At 47.0% G+C, this 15,517-nt stretch overlaps 1 protein-coding gene across 9 annotated transcripts in view; it reads left to right on the top strand.

The window, feature by feature from the left end:
• LOC119174053 (uncharacterized) overlaps nucleotides 1–15,517 on the top strand; it is a 461,603-nt gene that overhangs the window by 355,310 nt on the left and 90,776 nt on the right. For 4 of the 9 annotated variants that reach the window (XR_012895535.1, XR_012895534.1, XM_075896325.1 and 1 more), the window contains one exon: nucleotides 9,198–10,183. The exons of the other annotated variants lie outside the window; for them this stretch is intronic. Coding sequence is in view for 2 of the 4 variants with exons in the window: in XM_075896325.1 (XP_075752440.1) it covers nucleotides 9,198–9,252 (55 nt within the window). In the remaining 2 variants the exon portion in view is untranslated. Of the gene's footprint in view, nucleotides 1–9,197; nucleotides 10,184–15,517 lie in introns of those variants that run through there. 9 annotated transcript variants of the gene reach the window in all.

Here is a 15,517-nt window from a genome sequence, read left to right as displayed (position 1 = left end):
GACGTCCTGTGTCGACATGGACGGGTGGAAGCCTATTTGATTAAAAGGGAGCAGGTGTTTCTCTTCCACATGTTTCATAGCCCGTTTGAGATTGACGTGCTCAGCCACCTTGCCAACACACGAGGTGAGGGAGATGGGCCTGAATGAGCCAAGTTCAAGGGGTTTTCCCGGCTTAGGTATGAGCAGGACGGCGGCTTCGTGCCACTCGAGCGCGATTTCGCCAGATTCTCATACCTCGTTGATGTGTTCAGTGAGGAGGTCTATGTCCTCGTCCGCTAGATTTTTGAGTAGTTTGTGATCCCGTCTGGGCAAGGGGCTGATCTACAGTTCAGCTTGGCGAGTACTGACCGCACCTCCACACTCCTGAAGGGAGAAACCAATGGGTCTTCTTCCGTGTGCATTGGAGGTGGTTGGTAATCCGTGTCTGAGCTCGATTCTGTACAGAGGTAGCGCTACGTGAGCTCGTGTGTTATCAGTTCGTCCGTAAAATTTTCCTTGCGAAGCTCATGAATTATGCGATCTATGGTGAGTTACTGATTTCATGGGTTTGTCGCCTAACCAATGTTTAAGCAAGTTTCATTTGGATCCTTTACTCATTTGGGCGTCTACCAGGTTGCATACCTCGTCCCATTGCTGTCTAGCTATGCTCTTCGATTCGCTTGTTGAGCTCCACGATCTTTTTGCGAAAACGGCGGTTGAGCTTTCGCGTTTTCCATTTTGCTTGTAGGGCTTGCTGCGCCTCGATGAGGTGAGCAAGTCGGCTCTCCGTGCGCTCTACATCGCGAGTGGTTTCTATTTCTTTAGTGGCTCTCGTTACATCCTCTTGACACCGAATGAACAGGTCTCGAACAGAGGTGTAGGTGTTGTTATCTTGCTTTCTAAGGGTGCGAAAATGATCCCAGTCGACTACCTTGAATTTACGCGGCGGTGGACTGGATGTGGCGATGGTGATGCTACAGATGTAGTGATCACTACCTAGGTAGACCTGTGTTGCTCCGCTACCTGGAAACGTGCAACCTATATATATTTGTGGAATGAGGGTGGCTTGCGCTGAATTTTTGATTCAGAGGCGAAACAGAGCCTGGAAGGGTACCTGCTTTGTGGACGCGGCGGAGCACAGGGGCCGACCCAGCTACTCTGCAGTCTTAGTAAATCACAAAGGGAGCTGCACAAACGCTGATCAATTAACACCAATAAAACTGAGATCGCACAGCAATAGTTATAACCATGGCATAGACGAACAATCATGCAAGCTTTTTCAGGGCAAATCAACTTTCAATTTAATAATGGCGCATAAACTTATTGTGACTCCAGGCAGGCTGTCACTGCTTTTAGCAGGGCAAGGATTGTTCTACAGGCGGCCACAGTGGTCGTTACAATGAAAGTCGTGGATATGAGGTACATTTACTGGTTCCCCGGACACAGAGGGAGAATCGAAGGCCTACGAGTCAATCCAAACGAATCGACCAAAATCTTTGCCCATAATCTCACCGACCGGCACGCTTATACAATGGCCCCGACTCCGCTGAATTGTTTTCGCTACACAAAGATAAACTCGCCACGTATTATAAAATCACTAAACACTATTTTATGGGCAGAAGAGTTTATCCGCGCCCCCAAGCAAACGTACACAGAGCACAAACCATAACACTTAGACAACTACAAACAAAATTGTAGTATTCACCGGTTGAAATCATTGAATATTATGGAGCGGAAGAAATAGAAAAAAACATGCAAAGACTACAACTGAAATCCATGCACATGAGACCACATTCTCTGGAACTGCGGTTCACTGGGGCCCGGTATTAGGCGTGAACGCTTCAAAAGGCTCATCAGAACACCAGTTTCGAATCCAGGCTGTCGAGTACGCCCACGACAAGGCTAGGAGGCTTAACCTCCCTGTTCCGTCATTGGAATAGCCAAGTGGGCGCTTTCGCCTCATACGTAAGTTGGTGACGTAAGTAGACGATTGTAGAATACGTAAATAGACGACAAAGGTAAATGACACGTACTAACAAGATAATCATAATATGCGTGTCGTGTGAAACATGACTACATGCTACAGTCATAACACACTCGTGGCTGTTTTGCTGGCCCCACGTATACCATATTTGGTATCATATGACGTGAGTAGACGGAAGGTGAATGACACATTCAAACATATTAATCATGGCATGCGTGTCATATAAAACATGACTACAAGTTACGTTCATAGCGTGCTCACGGTAGTTTCGTTAGTTCCACATATACCAAGTTTAGCATCACGTGACGAGTATAGACGACGAAGGTAAATAACGTGTCTAAACACAAAAACATGACACGGAAGTGATGAATGGTATAACCTACGTCCACATTGTGGCTTTGTGCTGATATTAAAGTGGTACATCAACCTTCTTCCCTTGTGCTTCACATAGCATCGATTTCCCTGTACACGGGCCAGCCAATTTTTACGTGCAGGTAAATGTATTTGAGGGGTAAGGCGCGACGAGGACAACGTGCAGAGGGTGCACACTAATCGAGTGGCACTTCTGCTTGCACTGAGCGTAATCTTACCATATGCTCGAAATATGCAAAACCAGCACGCCCTGCCTTTTGTTCTTACACCTAAATCTAAACACAGTGCTACTACGTTTCGTTTCCATGTAATTGCAGCTGGCTTCAGCGGGAATCGAACTGCTGACTTCGATCATATCATCGCTCCACCTTGCTGCAAAAGCAGGCGGCTAGGCCAACCATCAAAAGACGCGCATTTTTTCGCAGCACGTAAACTTTAAGGAAAGGGTGTGGGGGAGAAGGAAGAAGAAAGATAGGAGCCATGCACCATGTTCGACAGCACATTAGGAACTGGTGACTTGTAGGATGCAGCATTTTTCTTTTCTTAGAATCCATAATGCTCCATGGTTTTTTTCCACGAGTGGGACGACGTAGTTGAGGTTCATCATGTTGCTACGTCCAGTAGTGCTGACTAAATAGTTGCCGTTTCGTCACTGGGCTGCGCCCCCAGTGACGCAGCCCAGTGCCTCGGAATCATTGCATGACGTCGTAGCGGATATTCTGTCTGGCATTCGTTTGCGAACTTGATCTGCATGACGGTGCACGATGCCTTAGTCTGTCTCCACAGACATCACTCTTGAAACCTCCATTGACCAGACCTTCCCCGTTGTGCACTTCTCACCGGCTCCATATATCACGAACATACACGGCATCGCCTGTGCAATCTTCCACTGCTCGCAATTCAATGTCATCCTAGATGCTAGTGGCTTCCTAGGGGGACAACACAGATGAAGTCTTGTTCGCACTTTGTAAACCAGAAGCATTTCCATAGCGGAAAGTCCAGATTCTCGGAGCCCGTTCTAATAATGGCGTAACCACCTCGCTAACGACGTATGAAGATCGGTGGAACAAGTTTCAGCCCGTCTTCACAGTGCGCACCGCGTGCTCGGCCATTCCGTTGCTCTGAGAGTGATAGGGAGAGATGCTATAGTGAATGATATCATTCCGAATCCTAAAATCAACAAATTCAAGGCCGACTAACTACGCACCATTATCTAGAGCAAACTTAGCGTGGTATCCGAAAATGGCTGAACAGTGTGCGCAGCGCGTGGCCAGTGCTGCTTCATGTTGCCTGCCGCAAAGGGATCGCCTCTAGCCATTTACTATGAGAATCAACGACTCTGAATAGCATCTTGCCTTGAACATAACCTGCAAAGTCGACATGGTGCCTCGACCATCTCTCCTGCGTTTCAGGCCAGCTTACTGGCTGGTGCGCCAGTGGCATCGGTAACGCCTCAACGCGGCTTCTACAACTCCAGGCAACTCTATTAATGTCTTCATCTGGCCTAGGCCATCAGAACTGTGACCTTGCAACCGTTTTATTTGTAGAAACCCCCTGACTAGCAGCATGTATTTCAAAAGCCTCGTACAATCAACTGATAATACTGAAATCTTGGGGCCTTGGTACAGCATCCCCTGATGAATCGATATCTCTCACCGCTTTTTTGTGCATTCCGATATGTCTAGCCCAAAGGTGCTTCTACCTCCTGGTTAGCCATCGACAACATACCTGTGTACCTCAGCAAGCGGGCTGTCCACTGCCGCTGAGGTTTGTAGTCACTTCACCGGATTAGCCGGTTCGTCCCACTGGTGCAGCAGGAGCAAACACTTCGTGGAGTCTTCCGCGGCACTGACTACATGCTGCAAAGGTAGAGGCAAAATCAGCATTTACGAGCTATTTACAGGGCTTGTATTACAGGCGATACTCGTGCCCAAAAGAAGCGCACACGTTTGAATTCTTGCCGCAGCATTGCCGGTGTTTGACGATCTGGTCTTATTAAGCCCAGCACAGTCTGGTGATCTATAGCAATAACAGATTCTCGCCCGCGAAGATATTCTCCAAACCTTGTGACCCTAAATACAGAAGCGAGTACCTCTAGCTCAATCGGAGAATAGTTTGTTTCGGCAGCTGTCAACTTTCGGGGTCTAAATCCGATAAGCTGCTGCTCACCGTCAATGCAATCGTAGAGAACGGCACCAATGTCATACGGTGAAGCGACGCATCCTAACTTGAGTTCGCGGTCAGGATCGAAATAGGCGAGCACAGGCGCTGAACAAAGTCAGTCTTTGGCACTCTTGAATGCAGTTTGCTCCTTCGCACCCCTCACCCACCCAGCTGCTTTTCCAGAATTGCGTACAATGGTGACAACATTGTGGTCAAATTGGGCATAAATTTGTTATAAAACGTTATCAAGCCAAGGAATGAACAAACTTCACAGACTTTTCTTGGCTAGCCAGCTAACCTGCTAACTTCAACGTTTTTTCTCGATTGGTTGTAGGCCTCTGACATCGTTATGACGGCTGAGATAAGCTACTAATGGCTTATGGAAACCGCACTTATCAAGACGCAACATAATACTATGTTCACGGAAGCGCTGTAACACCGACTTTTAGTTTCTGTGCTTCCCCTTCTTCTCGGACACTTGAACTAGATCTTGCCTGCACTGTTGTATGCCTTACGAGATGGTTTCTATTTTTTTTAATTAGCAAAAGTGGAAGAAATACAGACTGTTGTATCGAAAAAGCCCTTTGCGACTGTTTATAACTGCCATTTTACTGCCCCGCCGCGGTGGTCTAGTGGCTAAGGTACTCGGCTGCTGACCCGCAGGTCGCGGGTTCGATTCCCGGCTGCGGCGGCTGCATTTCCGATGGAGGCGGAAATGTTGTAGGCCCGTGTACTCAGATTTGGGTGCACGTTAAAGAACCCCAGGTGGTCAAAATTCCCGGAGCCCTCCACTACGGCGTCTCTCATAATCAAATGGTGGTTTTGGGACGTTAAACCCAACAAATCAATCATAATTTTACTGGAGTATTAGTCCAAAAAATGTGATTGTAGGCATCTCGAAAGTCTACAATTGCGAACTGCTCGCCACCACGCAAACGAACAAAGACGTCATCTATCATGGCTGCGGAAAGTGCTCTACATCAGACGCGGGGTTGAACGTGACTTTTTATTTGCCACAAATTCTTTTTTAGCACTGGGACTATCGGCGTGGCCCATTCAGAGCGTGATACGAGTGATAGGATTCCTTTGGACACCAACCTAGTATAACTCGTTAAAGTATTTTTAGTGAAATGCAAATAAAACACTCCTTGCCTTGCGAAATATTGGTGATGTTCTATCCCTGAGTAGAAGACGCGCTGATGGTGCCTTGGTGAGCTCAAAGCCTTCTTTGAATAGGTCTGCAAACTCTTCTTTGAAGTCCGTGTTCTACAGAACGGCGAGTAACTCCGCTTCGAGTCAATTTTTTTTTGGAAAACAACTGCATTTGCAGATTCTTTTTCACTCCGCACACTATGCGTTTCTTCAACATCATGTCCCTCATTGTGCGAAAATTGCAGTTTTGGCTTAGCTTCCGAATTTCCTCGATGAATTCATAAGTCAACTCGCCTTCCTGCTAACATCGGTTAAAGAACCTGAATCCTTCAGCAATTTAATGCGGAGTGGGATCATACTAGTCGTTCAGCAAGTTCACAACTTGCTCATAAGTTGTCTTGCTCGGCTTCTCGGGCGCATGTCCTCCATACAGAATACCGTCTGTTTTCTATCCAAGGTTGGCTAAAAGCAGTGCTCTATCTTTAAAATCGTCAGTAATTGCACTCGTTTTATAACAAGCTTCAGTTTTGATAACATCGGACGACCACACGTCTTTTTTTCCGTTGAACTCCGGTAGCGCGTCACTCATGGTGCTCCGTAGGTCCATTGGGTCATCTTGGTCGTCCTTGATAGAAGTTCTCTTGGCCACTGTTACAAAATCAGGCGGCTAGACCGCTCCGCAACAAACGGACAGGCATCAACCAGCAAAAGACGTGCCTTTATCTGCAGCACCTTAACACAAGAGAAATGGGGTGGGGAGAAGGAAGAAGAAAGATACGAGGCATGCGCAAAGTTTGACTGCGCATCAGCAACTGGTGGCTTGCAGATTGCAGCACACCTAAGCCTGTTCACTTATCAGTGGGTGTTGGTTGCGAGACCTCTCCGTATAAACGCTGAGTGCAAACACGCAGCATAAACCTTTTCGCACTGAATAGCGACAACGTCTGCAGCCGTCAGCTGAATAAGACACTTGAACGGCACACGGTGCGGTATTTGAACACTGGCGCTGTATTGAGCTAGCAGCTCAGCCAATTTCCCATTACAGTTTGTTTTTCTTGGAAAGCTGGCGCTTAATCTAGAAATGTATAGCGGTTGTCTATTTTCTGTAGCTTCAGCGTATAAACGTACCACCACGTTTGTTTCCGTAACAGTTGGTAATACTGTGCAGGACAAAAATTCTTCTATGTGACAAAACCGCGGAAGTATCGATGAACTGCCATAATTCACTTTTGACTCTTTTTCTGTTGGCACTGCTTGCATTAGAAATGGCAAAGTATCACGGGCACTTTTCATTTCTGAGATATCTTAAGTCTTTTCTTCAAGCTCTCAATGCAGCAGGATTGTGTGCCAGTTTTTCAGAAAGACGAAGGAGCGGCATCCTTAGCTCGCGAAATTGAGATGAAAGCCCCAAGAAACACGGTTTTCCTGCGTGCAATGAGAAAACCAAGCAAGCGCGGCTCGGCCGAGCAACCGGAGCTTTGCCCTCTCACCGCTATAGTGGTGAATGGTGCTGCGCAAACTCGAGCTTTTTTAAACGGGGTGGCCAGTGGACGGTTGTGCAGCGCCAGCAGTAAATTTTAGGAGCGAAGCTCCTTCGGCTGTGAGACGCTTTCTCGCAGAATGTTGTAGTAGTCACTTCTAGTTAGAATTGAATAGTTGCTCGGAAATGGCAAGGTATAGTCCTTGTAGTACCACTAGTTGGTGTTAGTGGTTTTCGTATAGTTGACGAATAAAGAGCGTATATGGTGCTGTTATAATTAGAAATTCACAGAATATTCACAGAGTTCATGTGACAAGTGGAGCGAAGCGTCTTTTCGTCTGAAGCACGCTCTAGTGTTATAGAAGTGGACGGACGGACAGACAGATATAAGAGAGATGAACACTGACCAATGGACGGATTGATATGTGGGCTTTAACGTCCCAAAACCAGCATATGATTATGAGAAACGCCGTAGTGGAGGGCTCCGGAAATTTCGACCACCTGGGGTTCTTTAGCGTGCACCCAAATCTGAGTACACGGGCCTACAATATTTCCGCCTCCATCGGAAATGCAGCCGCCGCAGCCGGGATTCGAACCCGCGACGTGCGGGTCAGCAGCCGAGTACCTTAGCCACTAGACCACCGCGGCGGGGTGACCAATGGACGGACGGATGCTTCGCCACACTAATCATCATTCACACCATGGTTATGCTGTGATTTTTTTTCCATTAAGAAACTCGCTAGCAGACGTTGTCTGCGTCAGCACAGCGTGTGGCAGAGGGGAGGGCGCGCGCGTGAGTACTGGTGCTGTAAATGCCTCGGAGAGAATTGCGCAGAGGAGAGGGGGTGAGCGTAGGTTAGCAGTCGATCCTTGAGTTGGCGCTGAGAGGCGAGAAGGGGGAGTGCACAGAAGTAGAGGGAATTACGCGCAACTGTTAGAAAGGGGCAATGAGAAGAGTTGCGCAAGCGTAGTTCGAAAGCGGACGCTGACACCACGGGACATAGACCCGAGCACGAGGTGCTCCGCATCTAATGAGAGCTGCAAACAAGTACCGATGTCGACGGCAAAAAGTCGTGCCTTCGTGGACCGAGCAATGACTTGCAGAATGCGTGGAGTGTCTGCGCGCGTTAGCGGCTCAAGCTACGAACCATCTTCTCCCATGTTGCCGAAAAGTACTGTAATATGGCTTGTGAATGAGCACAGGCGCCCATTACCGGGTTACTCTGGAGCGCAGACCAAGTCATTTGTGCCCCTAACTGACGTCGGTTTGAAGCCGTTCACGTCGCTATGAATGTTTATTATGTGCTGTTGATTTTGTCTTCTCTCAGAATAATTGATACGACATTTCCAGGTATATGTTGGCAACTTCAGCTAACATGATTGAATAATTGATTAATTTTCTGATAGGTAGGGTATAACGGCTCAAGACCACTATATGATTCTGAGAGATACCCTATTGAAGGACTCCGTTCTTTTATTGTGCACCGCAATCTGAGCACACGGACGAAGTGCATTTTCGCCTCCATCGAAAACGCAGCCGCCGCAGCCGGAATTCGTTTCTAAGACCTGCGGGTCAGCCGCTGAGTACCTTAGCCACTGGACCACCACTGCGGGGCCACTTTGGCTGCCACAAGTTAACTCACAATCATGGACGTTAGTCGTCTTGATGGAACTGTAACCCTAGTCGTTAACGTGGGTGCATCTACCTCGAACGGTGCTATTACTCCTAAACATCAGTACACAATGCATAAATTCCCATAGATTACTACGCAATGGGCACTGCTCTGAAAACGTTTTACTTATGTTTTAAATCAATTCCTACGACGAAGGATGAGCCATGTGTTCTTTCTATATCGTTTCACTAGCTGAAAAATACAATTTACTCAAATTGTATATACTCAATGTTTCTTCGTTGTCTCACTTGCCAGTAGTATTACAATTATTTCTCCCATATTAAAAATAGTTTATTAGAGTCCAATGTTTAGACATCTATATGAGCAGCATACTAGCACTAATGTGTGTGCTTAGGAAAATACTTGCCTTAACTCTCTTTTTTTTGCATTGCAGAAGCAAGAAAAAAAAGCATGAGGAGCCCATTTACATTGTGCCACTGAAGAGGTGACGTACGGAACGGCCTGTAAACAAGAAAATCACAAAGTGCAATAACATTGTTGGGCAAATTATTTACGAAGGAGCGCTGTGCACTGAGGAATTCTGTGCGTAGGTTTGCTGCAGCGGGCAATATACATTGTATGTTCCATGTTACTTTTTCTTGGACCCAAGGCTCGTGGTGTTCGCAAACGTGAAAAGCACACTACAGTGTCAGTTTGTGGGACAGTGTGAATGTTTTTTGACATTTCTATTTTTTCGTTATCCGTGTATGGGATCGTGACGAGAAGAAGATGTACTCAGCCATAAAGAACATTAAATATATGAGTAAATAATGTTTTTCAGTTTTGTAATTAACAAAATATGGGTGCTATCAAAGATGCCAATTCAAAGAGCCAAATGGCGCCTTAGAATTTACATCACCTCTAACAGCATTTTATGACAGAAGTTCTTCGCAGTGGTGAGTGAAATGTAGGCGGCTTTTACCCGGTGATAACACATTTCTTGCAACAACTTTTACAGAAAGGGTTTTCAAGAATGTCGCATGCTATTTAAAAATTACAGAAAGGAAGCATCTGCGTACTACCTGTGGTGTTCCTTTTACTGTGGAAGAATGCATCTTCAGATGTGCACAAACATTAAAATGGTAGTAATTATTAAAACTTAAACAATTAGCTTTTTAACCAATTAAGTTCACTTGGCGAATTCAGGTCCTTCCTGGAAATAGTGCACAGTAACTTTGAAACTCTCAAATAACTGTGGATGCTATAAGACACTATGTGTCCATCAGCTTTTTACAAGGCTGCATTACGTTTGCCAGCGCGAGATCACAATGTCTCCCTATCGTAGCATTTGTACAAATGTTTAGTATTTGTTACCTAGTGTGTAAATATAATGAAAGGAAATAAAACAGAATGCTCAAGTCGTTTTCAAGTATTAGTAAATTCTGTGGTCTTCCTTCCCACAATCACGCTAGGTTATGACACACGCTACTTGAGGGCTACAGAATTTTCGACTACTTAGATTTCTTTAATGAACACTGATATCGCCCTCTAGAACATAAAAGATCCGAACAGTGAATAAATCAAATATTTATTAATTGATTTGTGGGGTTTAACGTCCCAAAACCACTATATGATTATGAGAGACGCCGTAGTGGAGGACTCCGGAAATTTAGACCACCTGGGGTTCTTTAACGTGCACCCAAATCTGAGCACACGGGCCTACAACATTTACGCCTCCATCGCAAATGCAGCCGCCGCAGCCGGGAATTGAACCCGCGACCTGCGGGTCAGCAGCCGAGTACCTTAGCCACTAGACCACCGCGGCGGGGCAATCAAATATTTATTGTTTATTTGATTAAGATAATGCAAAAAATAGTTACAGTAGTATTTAAACATTTAGCCCGTGCAGCTAGTTACTGGTATAATCAATTACGTGAGTAGTTTATTACATGTTTGGAGCACAGACGCAGTTGATGTGACTATGAACCTTTTTACTGATTTTAATGAAAAATAGCTTCAAGTTATACCATATTTATTTAGGACATTTTAGGAAAAAACACAAAATTGCTGCTATATTAGAGAAGCAATCAAGAATAACTTAAGGCATACATTGTAAGAATACAGTACATAGGAGCACAACTAAAATCGGCCCCGTATAAGCATTTTTCATTGAAAATGTCGTCGAATGACGATAGTCTTCAGTCTTAAGAGAGTGAATAAAAGATTTATATGATATTCTGCGTGAGAAGTTCGGTGAGTGGGATTCTGGAGGCGCTTCATTAAAGCGCCTCTATGCGCGCAGTGGGCTGGTGCCACCATCATATTGTGTTAGCGAAGCGCAGGAAAGAACCGCTTTTTGGGGCATAGGGTAACATTACTTACCTATGATTTTTATAGTATCAAGAAACACGTCACAAAATAGTGACGTATTATTGTTGTCCCTCAGGTATGCGCAAGATTTTCTTTTTAATCAATACTGTAGCAGGCATGCGCTCTCTGCGCTGCCTGCCTTGTCACGATAGTATTGCTATCACACATTTCGCCAAAATAAGAGTCTGCAAGTAAACCCTGGGGACAGTCTTGTTCCTGCCACCATGTAGTTGTCTTGATCCTTACTTGACCAGCATTGAAAACAGTACATGGTGTCAGAAGTAGTCACTTCGGGTCAAAGCTTCGTCTCGCTCTCAGCGGAACCCCATCGATGGAAGTACTCAAGGCACCACTACGCCTGCAGCTGACCGGCAACCTCTCCGAGCAAAGGAAACGCTTCAAACAAAAGTTCGACCTGTTCCTTGTGGCGACCGCGGCGAAGGACCAACCCCGAAATGAAGCCGCAAAAACGGCGTCCTTCTTAGTGTCGCTGGTGAGGAAGCTCTCGACGTGTTCAGCACGTTCAAGTTTGAAACACAAAAAGACCAGGAAGACTACAAGACAGTCCTTGAAAAGTTCGAAGCGTATTGCTCTGAGGTAAGCAACGAAGTGCATGAGCGTTATCTGTTTCGCTCGAGGAAGCAGGCAGAAGGGGAACCGTTCGAAAAATTTGTTCGAGACGTGAAAAAGCAAGCTGCGTAGTGCCATTTCGGAGAACAGCAGGATTCAATGATCAGCGATCAAATAGTTTTCGGCACGAATAACTCAAAGTTGCGCGAAAAAATGCTTGGCGAAGCAAAGATGACGTTAGGGAAAACAGAAGAATTTTTCAAGGTTGCAGAATCTGTGGCGCAACGAAACGAAGTTTGGAGGGCAACGGACACAGCCACATTGACGCTAATGCGGGGCGTGCACCACCACAGAGAAGCAGACGCGCCCAAGATTGCAACAAGCAGTACCGCTGCACAAAGTGCGATCGGCGACGAAGACCAAGGCAGTGTCCTGCGTACGGCAAGAAATGCAACATATGCCACCTGCCCAATCATTTTGCCGTGTGTTGTCAACGGATGTCCGAAATAGATGAGGTCAGAAAAAACGACCGCGTTGATGACTTCGACATCCTGGGAGTGGGCGTTGACAATAAAAAAGCCAGAGACTGGATAGTGGAAGCAGAAGTCGCGGGCAAGAAAGTATCCTTCGAGGTTGACGCAGGGTCACAGGCCAGCCTGTTAACAGTTTCGGCGTACCGGAAAATACGTGCTGCGGGACCCTTGACTGCTGCTACCTCTGTTCTACGGGCCTATAACGGAGGCGTCATAACACACTATGGAGCGACGTCGCAGAAAATAAAAGTAGGAAATGGTTACAGCACAGCGCAGTTTTTTGTCGTCAAACATGGCAATCAGACAACACTAGGACTGGACGCGAGTGAAGCCTAAGGCTTTTTCAACGCACCGTAGCTACCGTAAGCGCTTCAGTAAACTACGAGGTCGTGACAAATTTCTAGCACCTCTTTTAAGGACTAGGCTGCTTGAAGCAACCGTACAGCATGGGCCTGCAACCAGCAGCGGTTGCTGTTGTTCAACTAGCGCGGCGTATTGCCCTGTCAATGCTCGGCCCTCTTCAAGATGAACTACGAAGGCTGGAGCGTGAGGGCACCATCGTAAAAGAGAACAATTTCACGGACTGGGTAAGTCCTTTGGTTACTGTCAAAACAAGAATGGCAGAATTAGAATTTGCATGAATCCCAGAAAAATCAACGAGCACATAAAAAGAGAACACTTCCAGCTCCCAAGGCGTGAAGATATGGAAGGGGAACTGGCTGGCGCCACAATATTGTTGCGGGTTATAAATGACAGGGGTTTTATTTAAAAACACGGACAGTAGGACTTGTAGAGACGCTCTCAGAGAAGGTCGCTAAGATTGTCGTCTTCTTCACTCTGCTGCGCTGCGCCTCTCGAGCAAATCCGCGTTCTTCGTTGTCGTCGCTATCTCGCCGCTAAATGCAGCTATGCACGCGGCATTACCCTCCCGCCAGAGTGAGCGTCGTCCGGACGCTCAACATGTAGAGATGCGGCCGTCGAGTGTTTACATCACTGAGAGTGGTAAAGTTTCATGCGGACCACGTGCACTGTCTCAGGCAGATGCTGGCGACGTTTTGAACAGGAGGAGGCGTCGGGCACGACTTCGTACGTCACGTCGCTAAGACGACGCAGAACCTTGTAGGGTCCGAAGTATCGGCGTAGAAGTTTCTCTGAGAGGCCTCGTCGTCGTACAGGAAACCAAACCCAGACTCTATCTCCTGGTTGATAAATGACGAATCGATGGCGAAGGTTGTACCGTTGGGCGTCAAGTTGCTGCTGGTTCATTAATCTGTCGCGGGCAAGCTGCCTTGCTTCTTCGGCGCGCTCAGTGAAGTCTGCGGCGTCTGTCTCTGAATTATTGCAATCGTAAGGCAGCATGGCGTCAAGCATTGTCGTAACTTCTCTGCCATGAATTAGTGCGAATGGCGTCATTTTTGTTGTTTTCTGGCGCACCGTATTATACGCGAATGTGATGTACGGCAATATTCGTTCCCAATTCTTGTGTTCTACGTCGACGTACATGCAAAGCATGTCAGCGATTGTCTTGTTAAGTCTTTCTGTAAGCCCATTAGTTTGTGGGTGGTAAGCTGTCGTCTTCCTATGCGCTGTGCCACTGAGCGTAAGCACAGTGCGCAAAAGCTCAGCTGTAAACGCGGTACCTTTGTCTGTTATGACGACAGCTGGAGCACCATGTCTCAGAACAATGTTCTCAATGAAGAACTGAGCCGCTTCAGCTGCAGTGCCACTCGCGATTGCCTTGGTCTCCGCGTATCGGGTGAGGTAGTCCGTCGCCACTATAACCCATTTGTTGCCGCTGTCCGATGTTGGGAATGGGCCCAGCAGATCCATTCCGATTTGAGAAAACGGGGTTTCTGGCACGGGCACAGGATGTAATAGCCCAGCGGGTTTGACAGGTGGTACCTTGCGCCGCTGACAGTGAATGCATGTTCGGACGTAATGTTTAACCTCTGCTGCGATTCTTGGCCAGTAATATTTTTCTTTGATGCGTGTCAGTGTTCTTGTAAAACCGAGGGGGCCCGCAGTGGCTTCGTCATGGCAGGCTTGTAAAATTTCGCTGCGGAGAGCTCCAGGAACTACCAGCAGATAGCTTCTACCTGTTGATGAAAAGTTCTTTTTGTACAGAATTCCGTCCCGTAAACAAAATGAGGAAAAGTTCTTCGAAAACACTCTTGGTGCATTGGCGGCTCGTACGTTCAAAAATTCTATAAGCGAGTTGAGCTCCTGATCATCTTGTTGTTGCCGAGAAATGATAGCTGCATCACCAAATCCTAAAAAACCTAGGAAATCATCATCCTCTATAGCCGGTGATTCAATCGGTGACCTTGACAAACAGTCGGCGTCTAATTGTTGCCTTCCGGACTTGTAAACTACGGCCATGTCGTACTCTTGGAGCCGTAAGCTCCATCGTGCTAAACGTCCAGATGGGTCTTTCATGTTGGTCAACCAACAAAGAGAGTGATGGTCGCTTACGACTTGGAAAGCGCGGCCATATAAGTACGGGCGGAACTTCGCAACTGCCCAAACGACGGCCAGACACTCCTTCTCCGTTGTTGAGTAGTTGGACTCGGGGCGTGTCAACGTTCTGCTAGCGTAGGCAACCACTCTCTCCACACCATCTTGGCCTTGGACAAGAACAGCACCTAGGCCCACATTGCTGGCGTCTGTATGGATGGCTGTTGGTGCATTCTCGTCGAAGTGAGCGAGGACAGGTGGAGTTTGTAGACGCTGTCGCAGCTCGTTGAATGAAGCTTCTTGCTCTTCACCCCACACAAATGCGATGTCTTCCCTTGTAAGGCAGGTGAGTGGAGAGGCGATGTGTGCAAAGCCTGCTATAAATCGCCGGTAGTAGGCGCAGAGACCCAGAAAACGCCTGACCGCTTTCTTATCAACAGGCCTTGCGAACTTTGCGACGGCTGCTGTTTTATCTGGGTCAGGCTTCACACCTTCGCGACTGATCACGTGTCCCAGGAACTGGAGTTCTTCGAAGCCGAAGTGGCATTTTTCCGGTTTGAGTGTGAGTCCAGCGGACCGTATGGCTTGAAGGACTGACAGTAGCCGCTTTAGTTGCTCTTCAAACGTGGCCGAAAAAACGATCACGTCGTCGAGGTACACAAGGCATGTTTTCCATTTCAGGCCGGACAGAATGGTATCCATTAGTCTATGAAACGTGGCTGGGGCTGAGCATAGACCGAAAGGGAGGACTTTGAATTCATAAAGCCCGTCTGGCGTCACGAAGGCGGTCTTTTCTCGGTCGCGCTCATCTACTTCTATTTGCCAGTATCCACTTTTATGGTCCATT

Source organism: Rhipicephalus microplus, chromosome 5 (genome assembly GCF_043290135.1).
Source record: "Rhipicephalus microplus isolate Deutch F79 chromosome 5, USDA_Rmic, whole genome shotgun sequence".
Lineage (NCBI taxonomy): Eukaryota > Metazoa > Arthropoda > Arachnida > Ixodida > Ixodidae > Rhipicephalus > Rhipicephalus microplus.
This window is presented reverse-complemented; position numbering and strand designations above follow the sequence as displayed.